The sequence below is a fragment of the Odocoileus virginianus genome, chromosome 4 (assembly GCF_023699985.2).
Source record: "Odocoileus virginianus isolate 20LAN1187 ecotype Illinois chromosome 4, Ovbor_1.2, whole genome shotgun sequence".
NCBI lineage: Eukaryota > Metazoa > Chordata > Mammalia > Artiodactyla > Cervidae > Odocoileus > Odocoileus virginianus.
The window spans coordinates 46,878,291-46,903,615 of NC_069677.1; the positions used below are offsets into that span (position 1 = coordinate 46,878,291).

Below are 25,325 nucleotides of genomic sequence, written 5' to 3' on the forward strand. Positions count from 1 at the left end.
TTTAAGGAAGAAAGTAGTATAGTGTTCTGATTGTGATAATGGAACATAGGTTTTTTTGGGCATTTTGACATTCTATTTTACTTCTGAAAACAAAATATTTTGAAATAAAAATCTGGAAACATATCAGAAGTCTTTGCTATATTTACAATTTAAGTCATTATTTTGAAATACAAAAGATAATTATGTAATACAGTAGTAACTGTGAAGAAACAAATGTCAAACAGTAAGTTAATAGTGAAATAAACTATATGATCCAAGTGTGGTAACAGAAAAAGATATGTTTTTGAGTACATACTTTTTAATTAACATATTTTTAGAACTTTAACAGGCTTCATATGAAATCCCACAGGTTATACACTAGCCATTTATAGCAAGTTCAACCTGTTAATTGAAAATATGATTACAGTACATTTAAAACAGTAGAATATTCTATAGTATGTTATGTATCAATAAAGCTGCTTTAACAAAAATGTCTCGACTAATTTCTGACCTCTTCTTCTGAGATTTCAACAACAACTGATGAACCCATCCTTCCTTTCATTACTTTGCTTCCACCGCCAGTCATTGTACCTGGAGAACAGAGAAGTCAGACTTACAGGTATGTCTCCCCCCAACAGGATTAAGTAGACTCAATAGCAAAGGAAAAAACTGTTACCTGACTGTTCTATGATTTGCCCTTGTAATGTTACCACTCTCCATCTTCTATCTTTTTGATAAGCTACTCGTGTGGCTTGATCTAAGCTGTCAGCTACTAAGGTATCCCGTAAGGCAAAGTAAAAAGCTTGGCGAATTGCCCCATCTTTTACTTTTACTAAATCAAATAACCGAGGAGTATTCTCAGGAGTTTGAATTTTGGTCATTTTCTTTGCCCACACTGCCATCTAAAAAAAAAAAGATGTTTCTTTAGGTATCCTTTATAGAATACACGTTACACATTATAGAATACACATGTTAAACATAAGGATATGTATACAAAGTTCTTAGTTATCTACATAACATTATTGTTATTTAAGAAAAAGATATCGTGAAATTATCTCTATTCACAGATGATCTGATCTTATATATATTGTGAGGAATCCTCACATGAAAGAACTATTAAAACTAACATGAATTCAGCAAAGCTGCAGAACATAAGATCAATATGTAGAAACTGTATTTCTTACACTAGCAATAAATACTCTGAAAATGAGATTAAGAAAATCCCATTTATATTAAAAAAAGAGATTAAAGAACAAACTTAAAGGACTCCTGATTTTAAAGCTTACTACAAATCTACAGTGATCAAGACAGTGTGACATCAATGCAAAGTCAGACATAAATAAGAGACCAGAAATAAACTCTTACATTTATGATTGGTTGGTTTTTGACGAGCATGCCAAGAAAATTCAATGGGGAAAGAATATAAAAGGTGTAAGAACAACCCAGTACCCAAAAGAGTAGCTGGACCCCCCACTTTAAAAAATTAACATGGATTAAAGAACTAAATGTAAAACCCAAAGCTCTAAAGCTCATAAAACAGAGAAAGTAAATCACCCTGACATTAGGATTACATGGTAGCTTCTTAGATATGACACCCAGTACCCAAGCAACCAAAAGTAAATAGACTGCTATCTAAAATTTGTGCTTCAGAGGATCCATTACAAGAATATGAAAAGATGGCTCACAAAATGGGAGAAAATATTTGCAAACTGTGTATTTGACAGACTTATATCCAAAATATATAAAGAACTCTTAACAACAGTAAGACAAACCAATTAATGAATAAGAATCTGAACAGAAGATAAAGAAATGGCCAATAAATAAGCACATGAAAAATTGGTGTACAAAAACCTGTGTACATGAACATTCATGGCAGTATTAACCATAAACAGCCTAAATACGGAAACAAGACAAATGTCCACCAATTGATGAATGGATAAACAAAATGTGCTACAGAACACAATGGAAAAGGGAAGAGCATTTGGCAATAAAAAGGATTAAAGTGCTGATGATGCAACATGAACTTTTTTTTAAAAAAGAGCAGACAGAGAACTGGATCTTAGGTCCCATAAAAGGGATCAAATCTCTGCCACTGGCAGTGGAAACAGAGTCTTAACTGCTGAACCACCAGGGAAGTTCCATCATGGATGAACTTTGAACACCAAGTTGAAGAAGCCATAAACAAAAGGCTACATATTGTGTTATTTCATTTATACACAATGTCCAGAATACATAAACCTAGAGACAAAAAGTCAATTAAAGGTTGCAGGGGGGTGGGAGAACAAGGGTAGTGATTGCTCGGGTGTATAGGGTTCCTTTCTTGGGGTAATGAATATTCCAGAATTAGATAGTGGTCATGGTAGAACAATCAATTCTGTGAATGTACTAAAACCCATTGAACTATATATTTTAAAATAATGAATTTTACGATTGTGAATTATATTTAAGTGTTTTTCTCTCTATTTTTTAAAAAAGTAGTTATCGAAGATGGAAGTTAGCATAGCAAACTACCAGTCACTCCAACATAGGAATGCATATTACTTTAGGGGAGGCAGTACAAGTTTTTTTTCCTCACAACAATGTAACCCCTAGAGCCTAATATAATCCTCAAGACCTACTAGGTGGTTCACTGAAGCAACTATGAGGAAAGACCTAGGATTCAAAATCAATCAACACCTGGCACTTAAAAACCAAAATACAGGTAGATTATAAATACTCACCTTATCCAAACCTATGAAGGTTGCAACTCCAATATTTTGTCTTTTAAGGAAGTTTACACATTCTTGGGCTGTATCAATAGAATCAACAACAATGTAGTCTAATGCATGACAACAAGATGAAATAGCAACATCGTATTTTTCATCAATTGTTCCTAAGTCCCCCTAATAAATAAGAGGCGGGGGGGGAAATGAACACACAATCAAATTAGCAGGGAATTAGGCACAGATCATTTCTATTTATACAGATTTTTCATTTAATTGAAGAACTATACCTACATACAGTTTACAAAAGTACAAAAATGGTATACAATGAAAAATTTAAGTGTCCTTCACATTCGATCTTTCTCTTCTGCAGAGGCAATCACTACCAGGGCTTTTATCCACCTTTTAAAAAAAAACTTATGGATATACAGAGTCTGAAATTTTAATGAGCACAAAATGAACAGAACTGTTTTCCCTGCATATAAGTGAAAATTTATAATGTGATGATTTGAAACCTATAATTGTTATAAGCAAAATAACATAGAATAATAAAACTCTGAATTATTGAAAACCATCTAAGTAAATCTGTTTGTCTATTAATAACTTAGCTATCAGGGAGCATTAACCAACTAGTTTCATTTTTCCTTGAGCAGAGGAACAGGACCAAACTGTGTATCTTCAAAAAACTAAGGCAGAAGTCCTTGACATGAAGATATGGAAGCAACTATGCTGGGTAATTTTCATCTGCCCTTCTCAATCACCTTCTTCTGCTTCCTTCTCTGGACGGCTGATTCAGGGAGTGCATTAATTGGTTCTTCTGGCTCTCCAGCTGAAGACAAACTGAGGTACCAGCCAGAAATGGTAGAATAGATGAAGGGGGTTGAAACATTTATTTTCCTCACTTCCTTCCAGCTACCTCTAGCCATGGCCAAATTCCCTTCCTTCTTCAGGTTCAGGAGTTCAGGCTTCAGGTACCCACTATCCCTAGCCTTAGGTTTTGACAATATCCTTTGCGATTTTCCTAAACTCTAGCTACAACCCTCAGTATAATGGTATAAAGCTCAGAATATAATTTATCAAATTCTTATTTTTTTAAAGAAAAAAGTAGTTAAGTATATCAATAGAATTGGATCATTTTCTTTTTTTTTTGACTTCTGAGAGATTTTATTTATGGCCTTTTACTCAATGCCCAAATGCCTCTTTGGGAAGGACTCTTGCGCCATCTGTTCTTAAAGTGACTATTTAACTATCCCAAACTTAATTTTTAATGGGCTTCCCTTATGGCTCAGGGGTAAAGAACTGCCTGCAATGCAGGAGACCTGGGTTTGATCCCTGGGTTGGGAAGATCCCTTGGAGAAGTGTAAGGCTACCACTCCAGTATTCTGGCCTGGAGAATTCCATGGACTGTATAGTTCATGGGGTCTCAGAGAGTTGGACACAATTGAGCGACTTGTATTTGCACTTCCTTAACTTTTAATGTGAAAGGATCCATAACAAAGAATTTTACTATGCCTGAGTGTAAGAGCAAAATGCTTAAAAAACACTTAATATACAGTTATTTTAAAGTTAAGAAAATTACAATATTTGAGAAAAATGTATAGTTACTTATAAATAAATTTACCAGCCGTCCATATATTCCTGGAATTCTGCCAGATTTTTTTTCTTGAATTATTGCATCAAGGACTTTCCCTCTACTTCGATTCATTGCTAAGGAACTCTTTGCTTCTTCAACTTTTTGGAAAAGATCACGAACCAAACTTTTGAAATTTATTTCTTCTTGTGTAAGTTTTTGAAGTTCTTTTTCTTTCTAAAGGTGAGAGTAAGGAAAATGAATCCCCAAAGCAGACACCCTTATTACAACATAGGAAAAGGCCAATAATAATAAACACCTGAACCAGAACTATGCCGTCACATTGTAATTGCTGCTTTGATTTTGAAAAATATGGATGGGTTTTCTATTTTAAAGGGGGCATAAATTATCTGGGTCAATAATAAGAACAACCTCAATATAGTCCTAGGAGCAGTGCACCGATTTGATAGAATGAGTAGACCTAGGGTTGTGGAAATCCCAGTTTTGTACCACATAATTATGCATAAATGTTTCCTAATTCTTATATTCTTACACTAATCAAAAATAGATCTCAATATAGGCTTCTAGATATGGGCGACTGGGTATGGCTATGATTAATACTGTGGTTTGCTTTCTAAATAAATCTTTTAGTTTATTATATATCAAATATATGTTAAATTATATAGTGTTATATAGCATAATTCATTATTCTAATTAAACCAAGGAAAACAAAAGCACAGCTCTGAAACAAAGGGAAACATGATGAGTGAACAGTACTATTTCTATACAAAAATGTCAGGCTGCCAACAAAGGAGAAACCTCACACATGTACACACAAATCCTAATTCTCAGTTTCTCAGTCTACCAATTTGGAGCAGTCATTTTTCCAACTGACATTCTCTTTCATTTCCTGGTTTTAAATTACCTCTATTACCAGTCATACTGGTTTCAAGTAGAAGCTCAAGTTATAAACACAATTTACCCAAAAATAAACTGAATCACCAGGAAGACAGAAGTCATAACTGAATATAACCTAAATTTACATTTAAATTCTACATGGCCATGAAGTTTTCTGATGACCAATCAGTATGCATTTACTAAAATGAAAGAGACTTTACTTTATTTTCAGTGTCATTACGCTTCAAAGAGCATCTTCTATTGAAATTTGCCTAATGATGCTTTGGAAATTAAAGTTATGAAATTCCTTACTCAAGGAGAGGAGAGAAGATTGATGAACTAAGTAAGATATCTTGATTAGTTCAGCAACTTGCAGTCCCAACAAAGAAAGTATATTCTTAAATCCAAAAATAGAAAAATACACTGCAACAGTTGACTTGCATATTTGTTCACACACACACATTTATTAGACTTTCCTGTATCACTGCATAAGTTGTCTACATTTACATTTAGCGAAACAAAACCTTTCTTTTGTTTAAATTATTTCCATGGGAAATAATGATGGTGATAGCAATATTATATGCTGTTTGACACTTGAGGGGAGAACAAAGTTTCTTGACAGTCTCAATTTAATCTGTATCAGATGGAGTACTGAAATATTAACCCCATTCTTTTGGGGAAGATTACACTAAACAACAGCATCAAAATCTATCAGTCACACCAGATGTTGAGATTAAAAAAATATAAGTATGTAAATATGTATGAAAACAAATAAAACTAGGGTTGACAAACAATGTTCATATGAAACACAGAAGCAAAGATTTACCTCCTTTAGCTCACGTTCAGTTTGAGGGAGTTTTGCCTCTATATCTCCAATAGCAGCTTTCCTTTCTTTGAGAGTCTCAGAAGCTGCCATTAGAGCTTCTTTGGCTTTACTTAATTGAGATACTGCAGTATTATGACGACTGAGATAGATATCAAGTTCTGATTGAGCTACATCCATCTTTGAACGTGCTTCATTTACTGATTTGCTGAAGTCCATAAGTTCTTTCTCTCGACTCTGTTAAAATATGATAGACCCCCATTTAATCTGAAATATGTGTTTTCAAACCTAAACCAAAGAGAAAACCATACATTTTAAATTTAACTTCATAGATTATGTAAGCATAATATACAGAAATAAATGTCATAAGTGAATGGACTAACAGTTTTTGCTCAGTTGTGAATGTTCATGGTATATGAAGTCTTTCCCCAACTGATTTAATAACAGCTTAATGAGGTAGCTGCTGCTGCTGCTAAGTCGCTTCAGTCGTGTCCAACTCTGTGCGACCCCATAGACGGGACGGCAGCCCGCCAGGATCCTCCATTCCTGGGATCCTCCAGGCAATACTGGGGTGGGTTGCCATTTCCTTCTCCAACACATGCATGCATACTGAGTCGCCTCAGTCCCGTCTGACTCCGTGCGACCCTATAGACAGCAGACCACCAGGTTCCTCTGTCCACAGGATTCTCCAGGCAAGAATACTGGACTGGGTTGCCATTTCCTTGTATTTCAATTTAGAGACTAATATGATAAAAAATCATGACCACCAACACACACACCCACACCACTGTAGAATATGTTCAAAGCACTATCCTGAATGTTTTGTATGTATGAATTCCTTAACGCAACAATCCTACGATCATCATCATGCCCATTTTGAGGAAACTGAGGTCAGAGTTTAAATAACCTGTTCAAAGTCATGCACTCACTCGTAAGCAGCAGAGCCTGTTTTTAGCTCCAAAGATACCTAGGTATGAGTCCTGGCTTTGTTACTAACCTAGAATGCCAAGGCACACGGGATCACTTGATATACATGAGATGAGCAAATGTGAAAAATTGATCTATAAAGTATTCTATTAGGAAAATGATTGTATGATACTTAGCCACTTTATCACATAGGCATCCTACTTACAAACTCTTATAGATGATACTAGAACATGTCCATATTTCAAAACAATCAATTTAGTCTGTCGAGAAACCCCAAAATACTTCACTGAGGTATAATTTACAAAGATCTTATATGTAACTGACTTAAGCAACCAAGAATTAACACAAGACCCATAGCTTTAAAACTATTACACAAGAGCTACAAAAGTAAAGAAGGGAGATGTCAACCTATGGTTAGTGCGGTTCCAAGCATATATAGGTAGTAACCAATTAAATTACCAAGAAAATAATTTAAGAGAAGAGAAAACGTGATGATTAAGTCAACATGAACAGAGAATAGCACATAAAGCAAAGTATCTGATATACAGTTTCTTCTACCACTTTAAGTTCTCATTCTCTGTTAACATCTTTTTAAAATGAGAAAGCAGAAAACAAAAAAGGAGAGTGTCTAGGTTGGCTATTTTCGTGGATGTTAGATATTAAAAGCCTAAACTTCTCATTCTAACAGTTCATTTTTTACTATTACTATAAAAACAATCTTTAAGATAGGAGGGGGAAAAAGCCATCAAAATAAACACCAACTGATAAAGAAATCTTACTTCTTTTTCTTTTTGAAGGCCTTGTGTTTCCTGTTTAAGGCTATCCATAACTTCCTTTAATTTTTCTTCTTCTTTTTCTTTTTCTTTCTCAAGGGCATTGTTTCTAGTTGTTGTCTCCCTTATGATATTCTCACTCTTGGCAGGTATACTTTTAAATTCTTCAACCTAAGATTATAAAACAAATTAAAAAGTTACTAGGAGCATGTACCTTTAGGCTATCCAATACCATTAATACCCAACTTACTTAAAAGCATTTCTCAAGATCTTCTAGACCTTTGCAGTTTTCATTGTAATTAGGTTTGAACCAGCTAGCTTTAGCAAGTGTACTTCCTTAACTATATGCTGAAATTTCTATATTCAGTCTAATTCATAGAATTAGGTAAAGATAATTCTATGAATCCTTGATTCCTTACAAAAGACAATTCTCCTTGGCTGGGCATTGTATCTTTCTTCCTTCTGCTGTAACTTTATGCTGTAATTAACCTTCTTCACCTACAAACATGGTCTGAGTACATGAAATTCCTTAAAGTATCCTTCACGGTACATTACAACCTACCACATATTACCTTTACACCTCCCCAGTCTCTCTCAAATCCTAAGATCTTTCCCAACTTTACCCTTTCAGAGTCACGATGTGGGACTAATATTTTATTCCATTAATACCTTCCAGTAATAATCACTCTTCCACAGTTGATGCCCAAAGGCTAATAACTGTTACTCAAGTTACATCTGGCTTACTCTGTCCAATTTAGGGGTTACTATGACATCCATGGTATTTTGTTTATCCTGGTTATCTATAATTAGGGAGAAATTAAACACTTTCCAAAATGTTATCCCTCAAACACTGATTCATATAAGATGTGCTACTACTGTACACACATAAAGTATTTTGTGAACAAATGCATTTGCTTATAAGGTAAAGCAGAGCCTATGTTATAAGTACCATGTAAATATATGGTACAAAACTTTTTTGAGGGGAGGGGCTTTCAGTGTTGCCTCTATGAATATCTGATTAAACTGTGAATATAGTTTGAAATGCTCCAAATTAATTATTAGTCTGGCTCCCAGCAAATTAGGCATTCTGGTCTAAAGTTCATTCTGGTCTTTTAAAACTTCAAACTAGCTAATCAACCCCTTGCTATAAATTATGGCTTCCCCTTCCCTCCTTTCTAAGGGGAAACCCCTGCTGATATTCTTAACTTGATTTCTGTAGGCAAAGGTACTACTTTTAAAAGTCTATGATATGTAACTAAAAACCTCTTTTTAAACCATATATTCCAGGAAGATTATTTTGCCACCAAAACAGAATTACTGATTTGGTAAACAATTCTCCAATCATGTATATCACATACATAAGCTCTAAAACTCAAAGCCAATGGATGCAGGATTTCCATAAAGGGTGGGGTTGGGGGGAATTAGGTTCAGAGATAAATCCTGAAGCACTTAACATTCAGAATTCTAATTCATTCTCTAAGGGGCAAGAACATTCGTGAAAAATAATAAACAACTACATCAGACAGACATGAAATATTAAGAATTTCCCCCACATAACCTACCTTTTCTTTATCTTTTTGAAGTTGTTTCTCTAGTTTTTTGCCTTTACTGGTAGCATGTTTCAATTTTTCCCTAACTTGAACATCTTCCAAATCTAGTTTTGTAAATTTTTCTTTGTTCTCCTCAATAAATTTTGTGATTTTATTCAGCTTCCTAGCAAAGTAAGAAAATTGTATCAGTCACTATTTTGGATATTCAGATATTTCAAAGTGACCTTACATACCTTGCCTGAAACACCATGTAAATGTACCAAGTTCTTATAAGGTAGGATCCTAATACTACCTGCTTCAAGCTAACCCTCCCCCCTCCATCCATATTTGAAGGAGTTGTTAAAATGTGTGGTTATGAGTTATTTTGTCTTTCAAAGCTAGATTGGAAATAGTGACTATGATGTCTAGGTATATAACAATTTGACCATTAAAAAAAAAAGTCAAAACTCATTTTAAAGAATAAAAAAAGAAAACTGCATAGGTAAGGGATACTGGTGTCACTGAAGATTGCCATGAAAAAAGTAATGATAAAACTTTAAGACAACTAACCTGTCAGGTTAAATGCCTATTTTTGCAATGATGTTTTGTATTATTGAGTTCTGCCACTAGGGGGTAGCATCCTCCATTATTTTTAAGACCAGAGTTGGGCACTCAAACCTGTGATAATCATCAACTGGATGAAAGGCAATTCAGTTTTTTGGTTGCAAAAAGAAACCGTTTAAAATATTTTATATGCTGGCAAATACATTGCCCTCATATGCTGGTATTAAGTTTATATATAGACACACACACATACATGTCATAAAATAATCTACTTTTAGTACTTTCCAAAAGATTATTACTTCTCTATATCTTTTACAGCTTTATTCTTAGCTTTCATTTCATTTGACAGTATATTGCTCTTCTCATTAATTTCTTTGGTATCTTCATTAATTTTTTCCTTTTGAGTCTCCATTTCAGCAATTCGTTTCTGCAGATCATAACTAGAGAGAGAGAGAAAAAGCTATCAGAGATCCTAAAGTACCGTTTCTAAAACTCTGAAACTATTTTAAGTAAAATCAACTGTTTCTAAAGTTATCTAGGTCTTTGGAGGGGGAAGGAAGAAACCAACCCAGGGTCAAGGCTAGCATTAGGAACAAAATAGGTTCCATATAAACACAATTAGATCTGCTATTAGATGAATTAAAAAGAACTTCTAAGTAAAACTATTAAGTATTAAGCACAGTGATATTTGTGAACCCAACTTCAAGTAGGAGAGTTAAAAATTAACTTCACTACTATGGCAAAAAACTCTAATTTAATAAATTTATCACAACCACTTGCAGAATTTTTTTTTACTTCAGTCTTCACATTTCTCTAATACAGGGAGAGAGAACAGATTAGATTTTAATGTCAGAAACTAATACGAAAGTTGATAAATTAAGGTACTTACATGTAATATTGACAGACATGATTCTTTTTTCTAAATATTTCATTTTCCAAGGTAAGAAATTCAATGGCTATGTTTTTTTCTCCTTCTAAGGCATCCTTTTCCTTTTCTACCATCTTAACTCTGTTTAACTACAAAAGTTAAAAGGATAGAAATTGTTCATATTAAGTGTATTTGAACAGTCTCAATTTAAAATATGCCAACATGAGATAAAAACAAACTACATTAACGAAAAGTGTTTCTTTGAAATGTTCATAAGGAAAACATAAAACTTCGCTTAAACAATTATGATCTACCATAACTTGAATTATCTGGCTTAGTAAAATCTGTTAATCAATAAATGAAACATTCTGGTTTACAAAAGCCTACAGAAGATTCACCTTTTCTCCTCTGTGTTCATTTAATATTTCAACTCTCCGACACAAGATTTTAATAGGTTCATTTAGTCGTCCAGAACCAATTATATCTTCTAAATATTCAAGCATACCCTCATCGTGTTCAGTCTGGCCTTTTGGTTTCATCATAGCAATTTGTTCAACTTCACCCTTTAAAAAAAGTAATATTTCACACTCACTATATATGTTTGGCTATATCAGCCTCAAATGAGAATTAGAAACAAGTCAATTAACAAATCCAACATTAATTAGAACTAAATGATGTAAATCAGTAGCATAAAAAGATTTAGTAAGATGCAAATAGGACTTCCCTGATAGTTCAGTGGTAAAGAATCCTCCTGCCAGAGACGAGTTCGATCCCTGGTCTGGAAGATCGCACATTCCTCGGAGCAACTAAGTCCGTGTGCTGCCAACTACTGAGCCTGTGCTCCAGAGCCCAGCTTTGCAACAAGAGAAGCTACTGCAATGAGAAGTCTGCACAACACTAGACTAGCTCCCATTCGCTGCAACTAGAGAAAGCCTGTGCAAAGTAACAGAGACCCAGCACAGCCAAAAATAAATAAATAAAACTATATAAAATTCCAAGTAAAGATGTTCTAACTTTCTAAAAACAAACAATTAAATGAAAAAGGAAATACTATTTTCTCTCATGGTAATAATAGGAATAAGCCAACTGACTGTAAACTAAAGGTCTTGGTACATACACTGAAAACTTTTGCTTGCAATCATTATTATAACAACTTTTAAACTATAGTTAAAATCTAAAATTAACATTATATATTTGCACTTATGCAGTTCAGTTACAAAGAGAAAAGAAAAAAATCCAGTCAGTAACTTTCAAGGCTGACTGAAAGGCAGCCATTTAGCTTGATGGGGGAGAAAATTTTGTCTGAATATGCTCAGGCAAAATGCTACTTTACTACATACCAATAGCCTGCATGTACTCTTTATTACAAGAGAAGAAAAGGGATACACAAGTAGAAAAATAAAAACATATCCCTTTATTTCTGCAAAACAGCTAAGACTGAAAAAAATTTTTTAAAAGGGGGCATATATTCTTTCTCAATTTAAATATCTACAGTATTTATAAATGAAACTTAAAAATCTGGGTTAAAACAGACAGTTTAATGACAAAGTTATATATAATGACAGTTATAATGACAAAGCATCATATTACCAAAATCTTCAATAAAATTATACACAGTAGAAAAAAAACTAAAGACCAAACAAGAAAGGATAAAACAGTTCCTTTAAAAACTACTCATTAGGGACTTCCGCTTCCATTGCAGGGGGCACTGATCTCCAGTAGGGAATCTAAGACCCCATAATAGGGGGGAAAAAAATCTACTCAAAATCAAAATTAAAAACAATTTTATAGATGACCCCTTTTCTGTACTTTGATAACAGCACATGATTATAAAACACAAGGGAAATGTTATCCTGAGAGCCTGTCATTGTTTAAATTTCTCTGTAACCTTGGGTATGTATGAATTAGATTTAGCTAAATATTAGTGTTTAAACTAAAACATGTAGACATTTATATAAAGTATTTTGTTCTGCTTTCAATTATCAGTTCTTTCCAAATATTTTAGGTAAGCTTTAAGTTTTAGACAGAACTTAAGCCTGGAAGAGTATCTAAAGCTTTGGATCACAACAGGTGAGACTCTAGCCATCGTACAAGCCAAGACTTATTCAGTTTTTATCTAAACAAGGTTTATCAACAGCAACATTGCTGACATTTTGGGCTGAATACTTTGTTGTGGGGAGCTATGCTGGGTAGCATAAGATGTTGAATAACATCTCTGACCCTACCTACTAGATGCCAGCATGAAGCTTACCCCAGCTGTTGACAGCCTAAACTGTCTCCAGACAATGCTAAATGTATTGGGGGAGAAAGCAACAACTACTCCCAGCAGAGAATCACTAATCCGGAAGTAGTTTAACTTTTTTATGTCTGTGTTTATAATCCAAATATCTGACACCAAATAGTCTAATATTCTAATTCGATTTGAATAGCTGAACACTTACTGTAAGATAAATGAAAATTCATGTCAAGAGAACTTACGTATCTGAGTCAAATCACATAAGGTATTATTTAGGCATACATTTTTCAGATAACCAGAAGTTATGATTTGGTGTAACAATGATAAAAAATATTCCTAAGGGCATCATACTTTTCCAGGCCAAATTATTTATTGAAGTGATGGAATACTACTATTAGGAGACTGCCTAATAAAAACAAAGCATAGTGGTTGCTTGTTTTTGGTCACTTGTTCCTCCCTTTCCAGTTAAAATGAAAGATATATAGCTCTGATTTCTTTTCATTCTAACAAGGTTGCCCAGCAGAAAAAAACATTTTCAAGTCAAAGACAAGGACATTTATGAATCAACAATTCCATCAAGTCCCATGTAACACTGTTTTCATTTGTTATATGGGATCCATTAAAAAACGGTTATTACCAATTAACACTACTGAATCAACAGGTTATTAGAACATTTAGGCCTCTGCCTGTCAGGTGACTATTAGGACTGCTGTGGTATTTCAACAACAACCTGAGACCTTTCTTGTGGTTCTGTTCCTTGATGTTCTCTGACTGCCTTAGCACTTGCTACTATTTGTTTTCTTCCTTGTTTTTCCATTTTGTGTCATTTCATGTATAATCTGAGGGCTGACAGTCTAGGCTTAGAGGACCACCCATTTCAGAAAACGTACCTATCCCAAAATGAAATTACAAAGTAGTTTTAATTTCAAGCTCAGTACATTTTAGAAATAATCTAAAACCTGAATTTAAAGTCACCTTCAAAGCTCCAAATCACAAACAGTGGTAGTATGGTAGACAAAAACCCAAACAAACAAGTTTCAAGTTGCTATAAAGCTAGCATCTGAAGCTGACAGTTTTATAGGCCTCCTCAATGTTATTTCTATTTTCCATAGCTTAAATATACTAAACAAGGTTTTAAACAAATTTCTTCACTGTTGTTTACTACTAACTTCCTATGTTTTAATTTGTATTTACACTCTATCAGAGATATTAAGCAACTGTGGAAAATACCATTTATGGTTTTTAAAAGCAACATAAAAATAGCAAGAATATGTCAAGAGGATATTTATAATATCCAAGGCCTAAACCTTAACTTATTGATCTGGGCAGAAAACCAAGATATTGTGACTCATTTACAGCATTCCTCAATAATCTAATTTACAATAATACAGCTTAAAAATCTAAGAGGAATACATAGGTACGATGCTTTATCTTTACTGAAACAGAATCCAAATTTTACCAAGCATGAATCACAGGAGATTCAAATATAGTACATACATAATAAAATGTTTTTTCCTAATAAGGAAGGCCTTAAGATTTAAGGTAAATATGGGTGTTTGCATCAAAATTAAATGGTCCAGATTTACTAGGCTTTGACAGTTTGCCTTGGTTGTATTTTTATTTTCTCCATTTTCTACTTTACTGTTAAGTTACTGGTTTTTTTTTTTTAAAGTTACTGTTTTTATGCTATTCTAATAAATTTTTAATTTGTGAACTAACAAAGGCTAAGAAGCTAACGACTGAGGTTAGTACCTGTAAAACAAGTGCATAAACAGAAAGGACAATGCTTTAGGAGGTAGACTGATTGGCATTTATTTTGGGTGCTTAGGGATAGTTTCTTTCATATAGTTGAGGTGTTGAACAAGACACTTTTGGATAACTGAAGTACTACTGATAAAACTAAAACAACTTCTTTTGAAACAGCACAGTCTTATTTCTACAGATAAAAGATCAGAATTCAAGTAAGCTTATATGTTATGCCTGGCGGAGAAGTATACTGGAAAGAAAAAATGAACAGGTAACTCAGATCTTGGTTAATCCAATCTCCAAATTACTAAATAAGAAAAAAAAATCTTAGTTATTTTTAAATTTTAGTTTATATTTTAAAATATGAAGACAAAAAGCATATGAAGTTGAAAACTGTGACAAAATGAGCTACTGTGAAATCTTTCAGCTAATAAAAACTCTACTTGTTCATACCAAGAATTATGACAATGGGAAACCAGCTCTCCAACAAGGTATAAACAGGGAAATGTACAAAAATGTACAAAGTACAATGGCAATTATAACCTAACACTTTTGGAAGGCATGTATAAATGCCTGTAAGGACAAGAAATAGACTTCTACCATCTTTGGATCATTTATAGTATCTCAGTTTAGTGACTCATTAGGAACTCATTAAAATAGCCAACGATGAAATTTTAAATGATTTCAAATACTAGAAATACCTACTTGAAGAACCTACTATACCATTATAAATACTATAAAAAAATTATCCTTATGGACTTCTAAATTTCAGTGCTTTTTAGTCTAAAAAGTAAGTTTTCACTTTAGCTGAATTTGTATCACTTAGCCTGTTAATCACTACCACTGGCCAAAGAGCCTACATTTTATTCAAAGCAACCACCTATGTCTTAGATGATGATATTCTGATGGTCCCAGGTTCCCAGTCTCCCAAACTAGTTAGTTTTTAAGATAATGTTATTTAGTGGGAGATAAGGTAATGAAAACTGTATTCTTACTTACCTTCAAATGTTTTATATCTCTAGAGCAGGAGTCTAAGATTTTGATAAGGAACTAAATAAAAATCCATAAAAACCACTGATACTTTCCCTCAAACTTTTAAATTATCTATCTAGTCCAGTCCCTGTTTCTTCTTCCTAACAGGTGAGCCCTTAAGATTCTTATCTCTAAATTTAATCAAATGGAATTCAATTTGTTAATGTGGAAAGTTTACCTTGGTATTAAAAATGATTTCAACAATGTAACTGTTAAGATGATTAAAAACAAGTTGAGATTATGGGGATAAAGGGCTTAAGCATCCTGGACACTTTAGAAGCACATATTGAATACAAAATTTACAATTTAAGAACTACTCTTATTTACCTCTTTGGGATGTTACTTTATTTAATTCCCTTTATTCACTGAATTATGTAGAAAGGCTATACCAAAGAAAAAAAATTACCCTTACAAGAGTTAAAATGCAGTCTATTTTGATAAGTCTATGTACAGGTATAAAACTTTATCTTAGGGTGATAGTAAATACACAGCAAATAATAAGATAAACACAACAATAAGCTCCTGCAAAATGGTATCATTATCAAATTTAGTTTTCTAATGGGGCATAACTTTTTAATCCATAATTAACCAAATCAAATCCCAGAACAGTTAAATTTGATTAAAAAACACACATAGCTTTAACCCCACATTTATGTAAATTCAAATCTCATTTAGAAATATATCTGCTAATGATTTCCCAACATCCATTTTAAATTAAGTTTGGGTTACAGAAGTATACAAATGAACTGGTAGTAAGATACTAACATAAGTCATCCCAGAATGATATTTATTTACTTTCCACATACATTATGTATAAATAATTTTTATTTTTTAAAAATAGTTGAAAAATATAGACTAAAATGGAAATAGCAGCTAACATTTTGTAAGTTTCTTACTGGGAACACTCAGCCACACTAACAGAACTTTCTCAAACGTAGTGCAGGACACTAAAGAATATCAGCTGCTCTTTCTACATCACAACAGTTCTCCTCTTAAGCCATGCTTTCACACTAACAAATTTCTTGCAAGATAAAACACAGAGAAGATAAAGGATTTTCTTACCAAGCAAATCTGGTAGAAAATATCTTTACTCAAATAAAGAAAAGAGTTTCTAATAAAAATCAACTTAACACCAAGTTCTTAATGTTATACCTCCTTAAAAAGACTTTAACAGTATGATACTTAAGAATGAAATATCACTTTCTAATTTTCCAGTAGTAGTGGTTCAATAGGCCATTTAAACCAAAACAAAGAGCTTGTATGAGCTTTTAATTGACCATATTGTTTAAAAAAAATAAAAAATTAAATCAGAGAAGTCTGTCAAACACCTAGTATTCAGAGTGTTTTTTTTTCTTTTTTTTTTGGCGTATATATTAGTAGAGATTACAAATAAGAACAAAAGTAAAAGAACTATTAAAAGGTAACAAATCTTATTTAAAATGTTATCATAAAGAGAAATACAAACAGAAATGATAAATAGTTGCTATGTCCCTGTCACGCTAAAGCAGCACAATAATATTGGTGTTTAATATTTATTTTACTACGCCAATATTTACGTGCTGCTAGAGCGGAACAAGTATGTCAGTCCATCCAAACAAAATGAGCATATGATGATGAAAATACAGTTTTGAATGCATTTCCTTAAATTTCTAGAGCAGCAAATAATGATTCGCATCTTGACTGTAGTATGTAAACCATGATGTGCTGCTACAGTACTTTAAGGCTTCAAAAATACAGGATTCATCCAACAGGAAAAAAACCTCTTTACACTTTTATTAAAAGAAAAAAAGAGAGAACCTCTGATGTCTTAATAAACTTACCTGTAAGATTAAAAATCTATTATGGTCCAAGTCAATTCCATGGCTTCGAAGAAGAATTCCAACATCCTTAAATGTAGTCTTCTTCCCACTTACGTGATAAACAGAAGTATTATCTCTGTAGGCCGTTCTGGATACATAGAAGTTACTGTTAGGAATGACTTCATAATCATCCCCTTCCTGTTTTGAGGAAAAACAAAACCAGAAAACAATTGCTGGTGTTAAGTCATAAGTTTGCTTCAAACTTCACTCAATTCATATTGAAACCAATTCTATGGATTAAGAACTTTAACTGGATATGTACAAAAGCTGACAATAGTTCTAAGAATTAATTATCTTAGCAAAGAATAGAAATAATTTTCTATTTCTATGGAGTTCTTGGTCTCCTTCCTCACAGATCACAAAAACCAAAAAGTCAAACCAACTAACTACACCTTCAAGCCTAAAAACATACATAACTGAGAAAAGAACTGAAGGGAAACAAAAATCCCACTGTATCCAAAACAAACTCACCCAAAATATTAAACCACCTTGATAGATTATATTAGTTCATTAAAAAAAGCTGCAAGGGATGATTCAAGGAAAAAGGGAGGGGATAGTAGTGCAGTGATGTAGATTAATTTTTGGAGGGTGGTGGTGGTGAAAAATAAGCTATTAATTAAAGGTAAAAAGAACTGCAAAGAACTGACAACTACATTTCCCTGTTTTTTAATCAAACAAAAAGAAATGAAGGGCAAATCTGCTTTAACATTAAAACTTGCTTTCCTTTAAAAACTGTCATTTTGAAACCATGACTTTTAAATTTCACACAAATCAAGTGTAATTAATAAGCTACAAAATCAAATCAGATTTACTGGCTATCTACTTTCCAACCCAAACTGTATAACAGAAAAGCAATATGAAACAAAATTAAAATATATACTACCATGAAAATTTATTTAAAGCTCTTTATATTAAAATTAAAAACAACAAGACCTAGAGGCCAAATCACATCCTCATTTCATTATGTAATTAGTTTTCTACATTTTTAGGTTCCAGCCAGTTTTGAACTATGAATTCCCAAAGCTGATTCTTAAACAGAAGAGAAAAAAACCCCAGTACCAACAGAGCCATGTAAATAACCCAAATATGCATTTTATGTACAACTGTCTCCTTTTAGAGGAAAAAAAAAAGTTAGTTTATCCTTCTACTGTTTTAAAAGTTGATATGAAAGCAAAGTTCTTTCATATCACACATATAGATTCCTACTAACTTTAATGTGAATTGAAATAAGGAGATGGTAAAATTAGTCAACTGTTACATTTTCAAGTTTAGGTAACTTATCTGAAAGCAATGAAAACATAACTTTAAAAACAAATCCAAAATTTATAATAAAAGAATGCCAAATTGGTACTCAAGATACTAGAACTGCTCAAAAAGGTATTATTATAAACTACTTATAATTCATTTCCCTGGCTAAAAATCTTAACATTTTAAGTTTAACAGCCACCATCACACCTCAAAAAGAAAATATGATCACGGAGGCAATGAAATCAATATTAGTTCTGCTTTAACCACATACTATTTTTTACAAGCTAATTTAAGCCCCAAATAATAAAATGTGTAATGCAATGAAATCCTGTGTTCCTTACTTGAAGATACAAATAACGAAACAAAATCCCTTACCTTATCAATTATCTTTTGAAAATGAACAGCTACAGTGCAACTCTGAATATCCTTATGTTCATCAGAATTGTGTATTAGAACTGAGAGTTTTTTAGATCTTATTTTTTGGGCTCGATAGCCAAATACAAAAAGCATAGAATCAATAACATTGGATTTGCCACTGCCATTTGGCCCAATAATACAGGAAAATCGCTGCATAAAAAGAACAGGAAAAAAAAGTTAAAAAGGTTGTACTACTGATTTTAATTTAAAATGGTTTAACTTGCAGCAAATCTACAAGTATTTAAAAAGCTTTTGCTGCTAGAAGATCGTTTTCATACATCATATCTTGTATGTTACAAGTTTCAACACTTTAAATAAGATCATATTCTAATTCTGACTCAGACTTTTTACAAAATTCATTTCTACAGTTAAAGAGAAAATAATTCTTTTCAAACATAAAACCCACAAATTCTATTCAGTGAAGAAAATTTTATAAAGAAAGGTACCAAAAGATAACCAGATAAACAAAAGCTAATTTCAGTAGTTAAAAGCATAGAAACCACACCATGTATGTATCAATCAGGATAAATACAATAACTACAAAACTGAAACAGTTTGTAATAACAAATACCTTACAACAGCTATTTAAAAATGGTCAAATACCTTATGGAAAGGTCCCAGAATTTTTTCCCCAGCATAAGATTTGAAGTTCTGGTTTACAATATGAGTTATCATAAGACGAGGAGCTCCAGGTTCATTGGTCATTGCAGGAGGTGGGGGAGGAGGGATGCTATTCAAAATCTCTTCTAAACTTCTATTATCAATTTCCTCACTTGGAGTTTCTAAGTCAGTCAAAGGAAAGAATAAAAAGAGGGAGAGGGTAAGCCTGCATCAGTCAATTTGTTAGCCTGCTAATCTTTCGAGAGACGTCGTTTACGGAACCTAGGAATCTCTATGTTTTACTCAAATACAGTATTATATTCATAAAAGATGAGAGCCTTTAGGCTTTGTCTTATAAAAAAAGAAAATTTTTGAAAGAGATGCCATCAGTCACAAAATTCTATAGAAACATACCTTTTAGGAGTCAATACACTACATCGTAATGAAAATCTGGAAAATCCATCATCACTTGAGTCCCTGCTCCCTGCCTAAACAGGTGGTCAAATCCTAGGGCTCTAGATCCAACTCTCAGTATCCGTTAAGCACCTGGAACCTTAACTTTGGACACTGGCGAGCTCCAGTGACAGTTACAGGGGTTTCAACTCACTCAATTCCTGGACTCACAAAACCTACGGCGCCTGCGGCCGTGGGAGCAAATTATCTCCTCTTTGAAATTTTAGATCACCGAGGTGAAGTTGTACGATCAAGCAACTTTTCATCATATTAACAAATAGTTAAGCTGACACTGAAAAAAGTCCACTCTGGCTGACCATGTCGATTTCCGCGAAATATAAGGCAATGACCAGAAGTTCAGAATTGAATCTACTTACTAGCCCCCATCCCTCCAGCACCGTTAACCGAAATTTCACACTCTCCAATCTGTGAAAATCGCTTTCTTGACCTTCGGATGTCAACCCCGCAACCCCTGTCGTCCGCGCCCTGGAATACCAACCGTCCCGGGTTGGGTGCCGGGTCTCCACGCGCTTGCCCTCGGCGTGACGAAGGGCTACTCACCTGCGGTGGCCAGCGCCTGGCTCCTCGCGCGGCCGGGCGGCGGATCCGGCTCCGCGTCGCTGCTGGTGCCGTCCGGGGACCGCGGCGGCCCTTCCTCTCTGCGACGGGCAGTGGAGGGTTGGGTGCCTTTACGGGGCATTGTCGCTGGAGCCGAGGGAAAGCCGGGAGCAAGTCAGCCCGTGCGGGCCGCCGGCCCTGCCGGCAAGTTCCCCGCCGGCCCGCGACCCGTCCCATTAGAGGAAAAACTGCGTCCACCCGTTTTCTAGGGCTCCGTTTAAAAACCCCGCGCAACGCCAGCGAGTCCTCGGGAAAGGCACAAAAAAACAAGTGCCAAGAAGGCGGGATTCGCTCAAGTTCTAAGCAAGTTCCTAGACGTGCTTGCGGAGCCAGCGAAGAGAGCAACTGCTTAAGTTCTTTTTATTTTTTTAATGCCCACCCCCCCGCCGCCCACAGTGTAAATGTGTAAGAATACTGTAACGTCATTTCTAAACGAAGTTATATCCCGCACGCCGACATTTACAGACATTCCCACACTCTCGGGGCTAGGGATCCAAGCGCACAGATTCTTGTCTCTGAGTCCGTTCTAGCTTTAGGTTTGAGGGGTTCTCAACACTTCCCAGAGCAGTCGGGAACGAAGTGGCGGTTCGCCGCCCACCTTCCTCTCCCCGCCATTTAGCCCTTGGCGCGGCTGACGGCCCGGGGGCTTTGAGGTCTCCTCAAAGCCAGCCGGGGACCTGCGGCTGGGGTCGACCGCTCGCGATTTTCAAATCGGAAGCCGGCAGCACCAGCTCCGCTTCCATCACCCTGGGGTGGCAGGGGTTTGTCCCTCTGAGGTCCGCGGCGAATTCCGCTGGACAATAAACTACGAAAGGCCACCAGTAAGGGCTCAGACTCAGTGATTAGTCCCTCGGGAGAAGAGAAACGGGCAGAGGGCCGGGACGGGGGCGATGTCGTAGTCCGACCAAGATTTCTGAGAAAAGGTCCGCGCGGGCTGAGAGGGCCCCCCGCCCCGTGGCCCCAGTCCCACGATCGACGCCTAAGTAGCTCAGAGAAGGGGCGCCCGGGAGAAGCGCGCGGGAGCTTCGACCGCCGGGGAGCGACTGAGGGGGGAGGGGTGACAGCGAGCGAAATCTCCCCGAGGCAGCCTCAGCCTAGACTTCGGCTGCTCCAGCTCAAGGCCTCTTTCCAGGCGCCCGCGGACCGGGCAGGAAGTGAGAGTGTGACAACCGATCAGGGAAAAAAGTACTTTACCTGCGGGATAGTCTTCTCAGACCGAGGCTGGAAACGGTTGTATAGCCCCCCCACCGGCTGCTACCGGTGTTTCGGCTCCGGGTCCTTCACTCGAAAATGGCGCCTAAAATACAAACTCGAACGGAAATTCGTTACAAATGCGCGCAATGCTTTCTGGGAACCACTAATTTGAAAAAAATGCGGCGATTATCGCCATCTTCTGATACCTTATGCGCATGCGCGAACTCCTGGCGGAATCCACGATGCAGGGAACGTTTTTTACTAAGTGAAAAAAGGCGAAACAGTGTTTTCCATGGCCCTACGGCGATAGCACTCTTATAATTTTTTTTTTAAAACCTTGCGAATTTTGAGAAAGATAAAGTGGAATTCGCCCTGCAGTTTAAGTCAAAGATCAGTCATCCAATAACGTCCCTTTAGAAGAGGGCGGGCCCACTGAGGGGCGGGGTCTTAGGCCCGCTCGGGTGACGCGCTGAGGGGAAGTATCGCGCGAAGAGGGAGTGAGCTTAGCTCTTAGAAGTCGCTATGGTGACAGGGAGGTCCGCTGCTTCTTGGTAACTGGTCCCAGTTCTGTGAGAAAGATCGATCCCGTTTTCCTGGAACTTAAGGTAAGTCTGTTTACTTCCAAGAGAGAGGTGAGGAAAGGGTTTGGAAGTTGTGGCCTTTACTGTATTCACCTTTCCTGCTTTGACAGTGTGTGCGGCGTGGAGCATCGGTTATTTCCCGTCTCACTGGGCGCTCTGGACTTAGCTTTTGGGATGCGAAGGAGGAAGCCTTGAATTTGGAGGGAGCAGAGGGGCAACACGGAGGAAAGATCTGGATTGGTGAATGATTGTGTAGTGAATACTAAATAATGATTTCGGGTTATTGGTGTTAGGTCATTAATGTCACTAGTGAAAGGGGGTTTTGAGTTTTTTAAATCATTCGACTGAAAGACTCTGTAATGGAAGAAACGATTTGCTTGCTGGTGTCGTCTGGTTATGAGGAAATTATTAATCAGCAGATATTTCTTAAGTAGCTTCTGTATACACTGCACTCTCAGGCATAATCAGGATTATTGAGCAAGTATTCCTGTTCCCAGATAATTTAGTTTTGTTAATGGGTTTTTAACTAGGAGTTTGTGGATCTGGTAGTAGGTGATTGGGGTTCAGAGCAGTTCATACCACTTCTCCACTACTCCAGCCCCTGCCCGCCCCCGGAATTGAGTACAAAATTCTGTGTGCTTGTGAATTTTTCTGGGGAGTTAGTTTTTCCAGAACTTTGATCAGATTCTCAAACTTGGTCCTATCCCATCTCACTGTTAACCATTCATTGATCTGAATAAGTCCAACAAACATTTATTCAGAGACTCTCAAGTACTTGACTGAGAACTGGGAGTCTTTTTTATTCCCCCTTTTAACTTTTGCATACTTAGGACTTGGCATGCTGAGGCTCTAATAAATCAGCTTTATGAGTGAATTTACATTGTCATTCTAAGTAAGAAAGTATGATTCTTGCCCTGAGGAACATCATATTAAGGTTCAGTGATTCTCAAGAATTGAAGGTGTGGAAGACACTCCCCTGAAGTGTAAGAATTCGGTGAGGTTGAGAGACTATGGTGATTTGAATAAACATTGACTCCGTATTGTAATATACTTTTTTTATTTGTAGTTGTAAAAAATTATTTTCATAAGACGAACTACAGAAAATAAAGCTCAATGAAAAATTTGGTTGGTAGGTGTACCAGAACAAACATCAGTTCTGTTTGAAATCATCTGGAATCTTTTGAGTTTTCAAGTCTGTAAAACACTACTAAACCCAAGTTGGAGAGATATTAACCCTGAAAAAAAGCAAAGACTAGACCAAATTGAGTAATGTATATGGGAGACAGAGCACCATGTAGTAGAAAGATGTAACAGATAACAGAATCCCAAGTCTCATCATTTTTTTAAAGCTACCTACTTAGACCATGTACTCAGTTTGTCAAACTGTTTATTATGAAACCAGCATATAATACCTACTGCGTAGGATCGTTTATGATTGTTCATCTAGCATACACACTGCATGCATTTGATATTGCTGTGTTTATAACATTGACCTTGTTAGGGTATGTGCTAAGGTTGAATAATGGACTGTCAAGTTAGAAGAAGGTTAGTTCATGAAGAGTCTCGAAAACCAGGTCAAGGATATTAGATTGATAAATCTTCAAAATATTAGAAAAATTTTGAGCTATGGAGTGACTTGGTTAAAAAAAAAAGTTAACAGTTATGTGGGATGTGTAAAAAGAGAAAGAGACTGAGATCAAGTATGGCTTAGATCGTTACTGTCCACTTTTCCATGTAGGAGGCGAGAGGCGCCTATGCAGTAGAATGGTAAAAATTTGGACACATTTAACAGTTAATAGTCTGAGCCCTTAAAGTTAGTCAGATAGTATACTTTGTGAATCCCTAGATTAGTGATGAGGGGATAAGAAAGATAAGCCACAAATAAATCTTAGTTTTACTACCTTTGATGGTTGTTGTAAATAATGTTTGGTCTTAGTGACTGATAAGAAATGTAATTTCAGAAAGTAAATAAAGTGACCAATAGCTTTAGATTTAGTTGAACCTGACCATAAATATTTTTTAAACAGAATAAATACTTTTTAAACAGGCTTAACTCAGATTGATAATGTAGAACAGACATTGATAACCAACAGCTACAGTGGAGACAACTCTAGAGTGAAAGTAGGACACTCAGAATAAGTGAAGAAGTGATCTGAGAAGAGATTAGGGTCACAAGAGGTAGACTTACTCCCTCTTGATTGATCCTTGCCAGTACTTTGCATAAAAAGAAGCTGGTTCTGTTGGGATGAACTCAAGTTAAAACCATCTTGAAAAGTATAACCAAGTCTCATCTTTCTGGTCCCAAATCATTTACTAACAGCCATTATCTATAATTTCAGGCAGTTCGAGAAGAGAACCTTACTTTTTGTATTTTAAAAAGTTGTACCCCACGGGAAGAAATAATAAGTTCAAGGGGAAAAATTGGAATAGAATTAAAATTAACATCTGCAGTTCTTTAAATGCATAGTTAAGTTTTGTCATCGTTATAATAATATGTGACAGAAGACGGAATCCAAATTGTCTTGAGGAAAAAAAAATAGCTTCCGTAAGCAAGAAGTTCAGTTCAGTTCAGTCGCTCAGTCATGTCCGACTCTTTGCGACCCCATGAATTGCAGCACGCCAGGCCTCCCTGTTCATCACCAACTCCCGGAGTTTACTCAAACTCATGTCCATTGAGTCGGTGATGCCATCTAGCCATCTCATCCTCTG

The 25,325-nt window shown here is 35.6% G+C and overlaps 2 protein-coding genes across 5 annotated transcripts in view; one reads left to right on the forward strand and one right to left on the reverse strand.

The window, feature by feature from the left end:
- SMC4 (structural maintenance of chromosomes 4) overlaps positions 1-22,154 on the reverse strand; it is a 32,743-nt gene extending 10,589 nt beyond the window's left edge. Inside the window, exons 1-15 of one of the 2 annotated variants that reach the window (XM_070466501.1) lie at positions 22,036-22,154; positions 20,785-20,928; positions 19,774-19,952; positions 19,129-19,320; positions 17,467-17,643; positions 11,031-11,195; positions 10,654-10,781; positions 10,064-10,204; positions 9,234-9,384; positions 7,678-7,842; positions 5,975-6,208; positions 4,303-4,488; positions 2,700-2,861; positions 656-881; positions 491-570 (exon numbers count right to left, since the gene is read on the reverse strand). In XM_070466501.1, coding sequence (XP_070322602.1) covers positions 491-570; positions 656-881; positions 2,700-2,861; positions 4,303-4,488; positions 5,975-6,208; positions 7,678-7,842; positions 9,234-9,384; positions 10,064-10,204; positions 10,654-10,781; positions 11,031-11,195; positions 17,467-17,643; positions 19,129-19,320; positions 19,774-19,952; positions 20,785-20,923 — 2,325 coding nt within the window. In that variant the 5' untranslated portion in view covers positions 20,924-20,928; positions 22,036-22,154. The remainder of the gene's footprint in view (positions 1-490; positions 571-655; positions 882-2,699; positions 2,862-4,302; positions 4,489-5,974; positions 6,209-7,677; positions 7,843-9,233; positions 9,385-10,063; positions 10,205-10,653; positions 10,782-11,030; positions 11,196-17,466; positions 17,644-19,128; positions 19,321-19,773; positions 19,953-20,784; positions 20,929-22,035) is intronic. The other variant, XM_070466502.1, reaches the window with a different exon arrangement.
- A 111-nt stretch (positions 22,155-22,265) lies between these two features.
- IFT80 (intraflagellar transport 80) overlaps positions 22,266-25,325 on the forward strand; it is a 113,905-nt gene continuing 110,845 nt past the window's right edge. The window contains exon 1 of one of the 3 annotated variants that reach the window (XM_070466505.1): positions 22,266-22,640. The gene's annotated coding sequence lies outside the window, so the exon portion shown is untranslated. The remainder of the gene's footprint in view (positions 22,641-25,325) is intronic. The other 2 variants (XM_070466504.1, XM_070466503.1) reach the window with 2 other exon arrangements.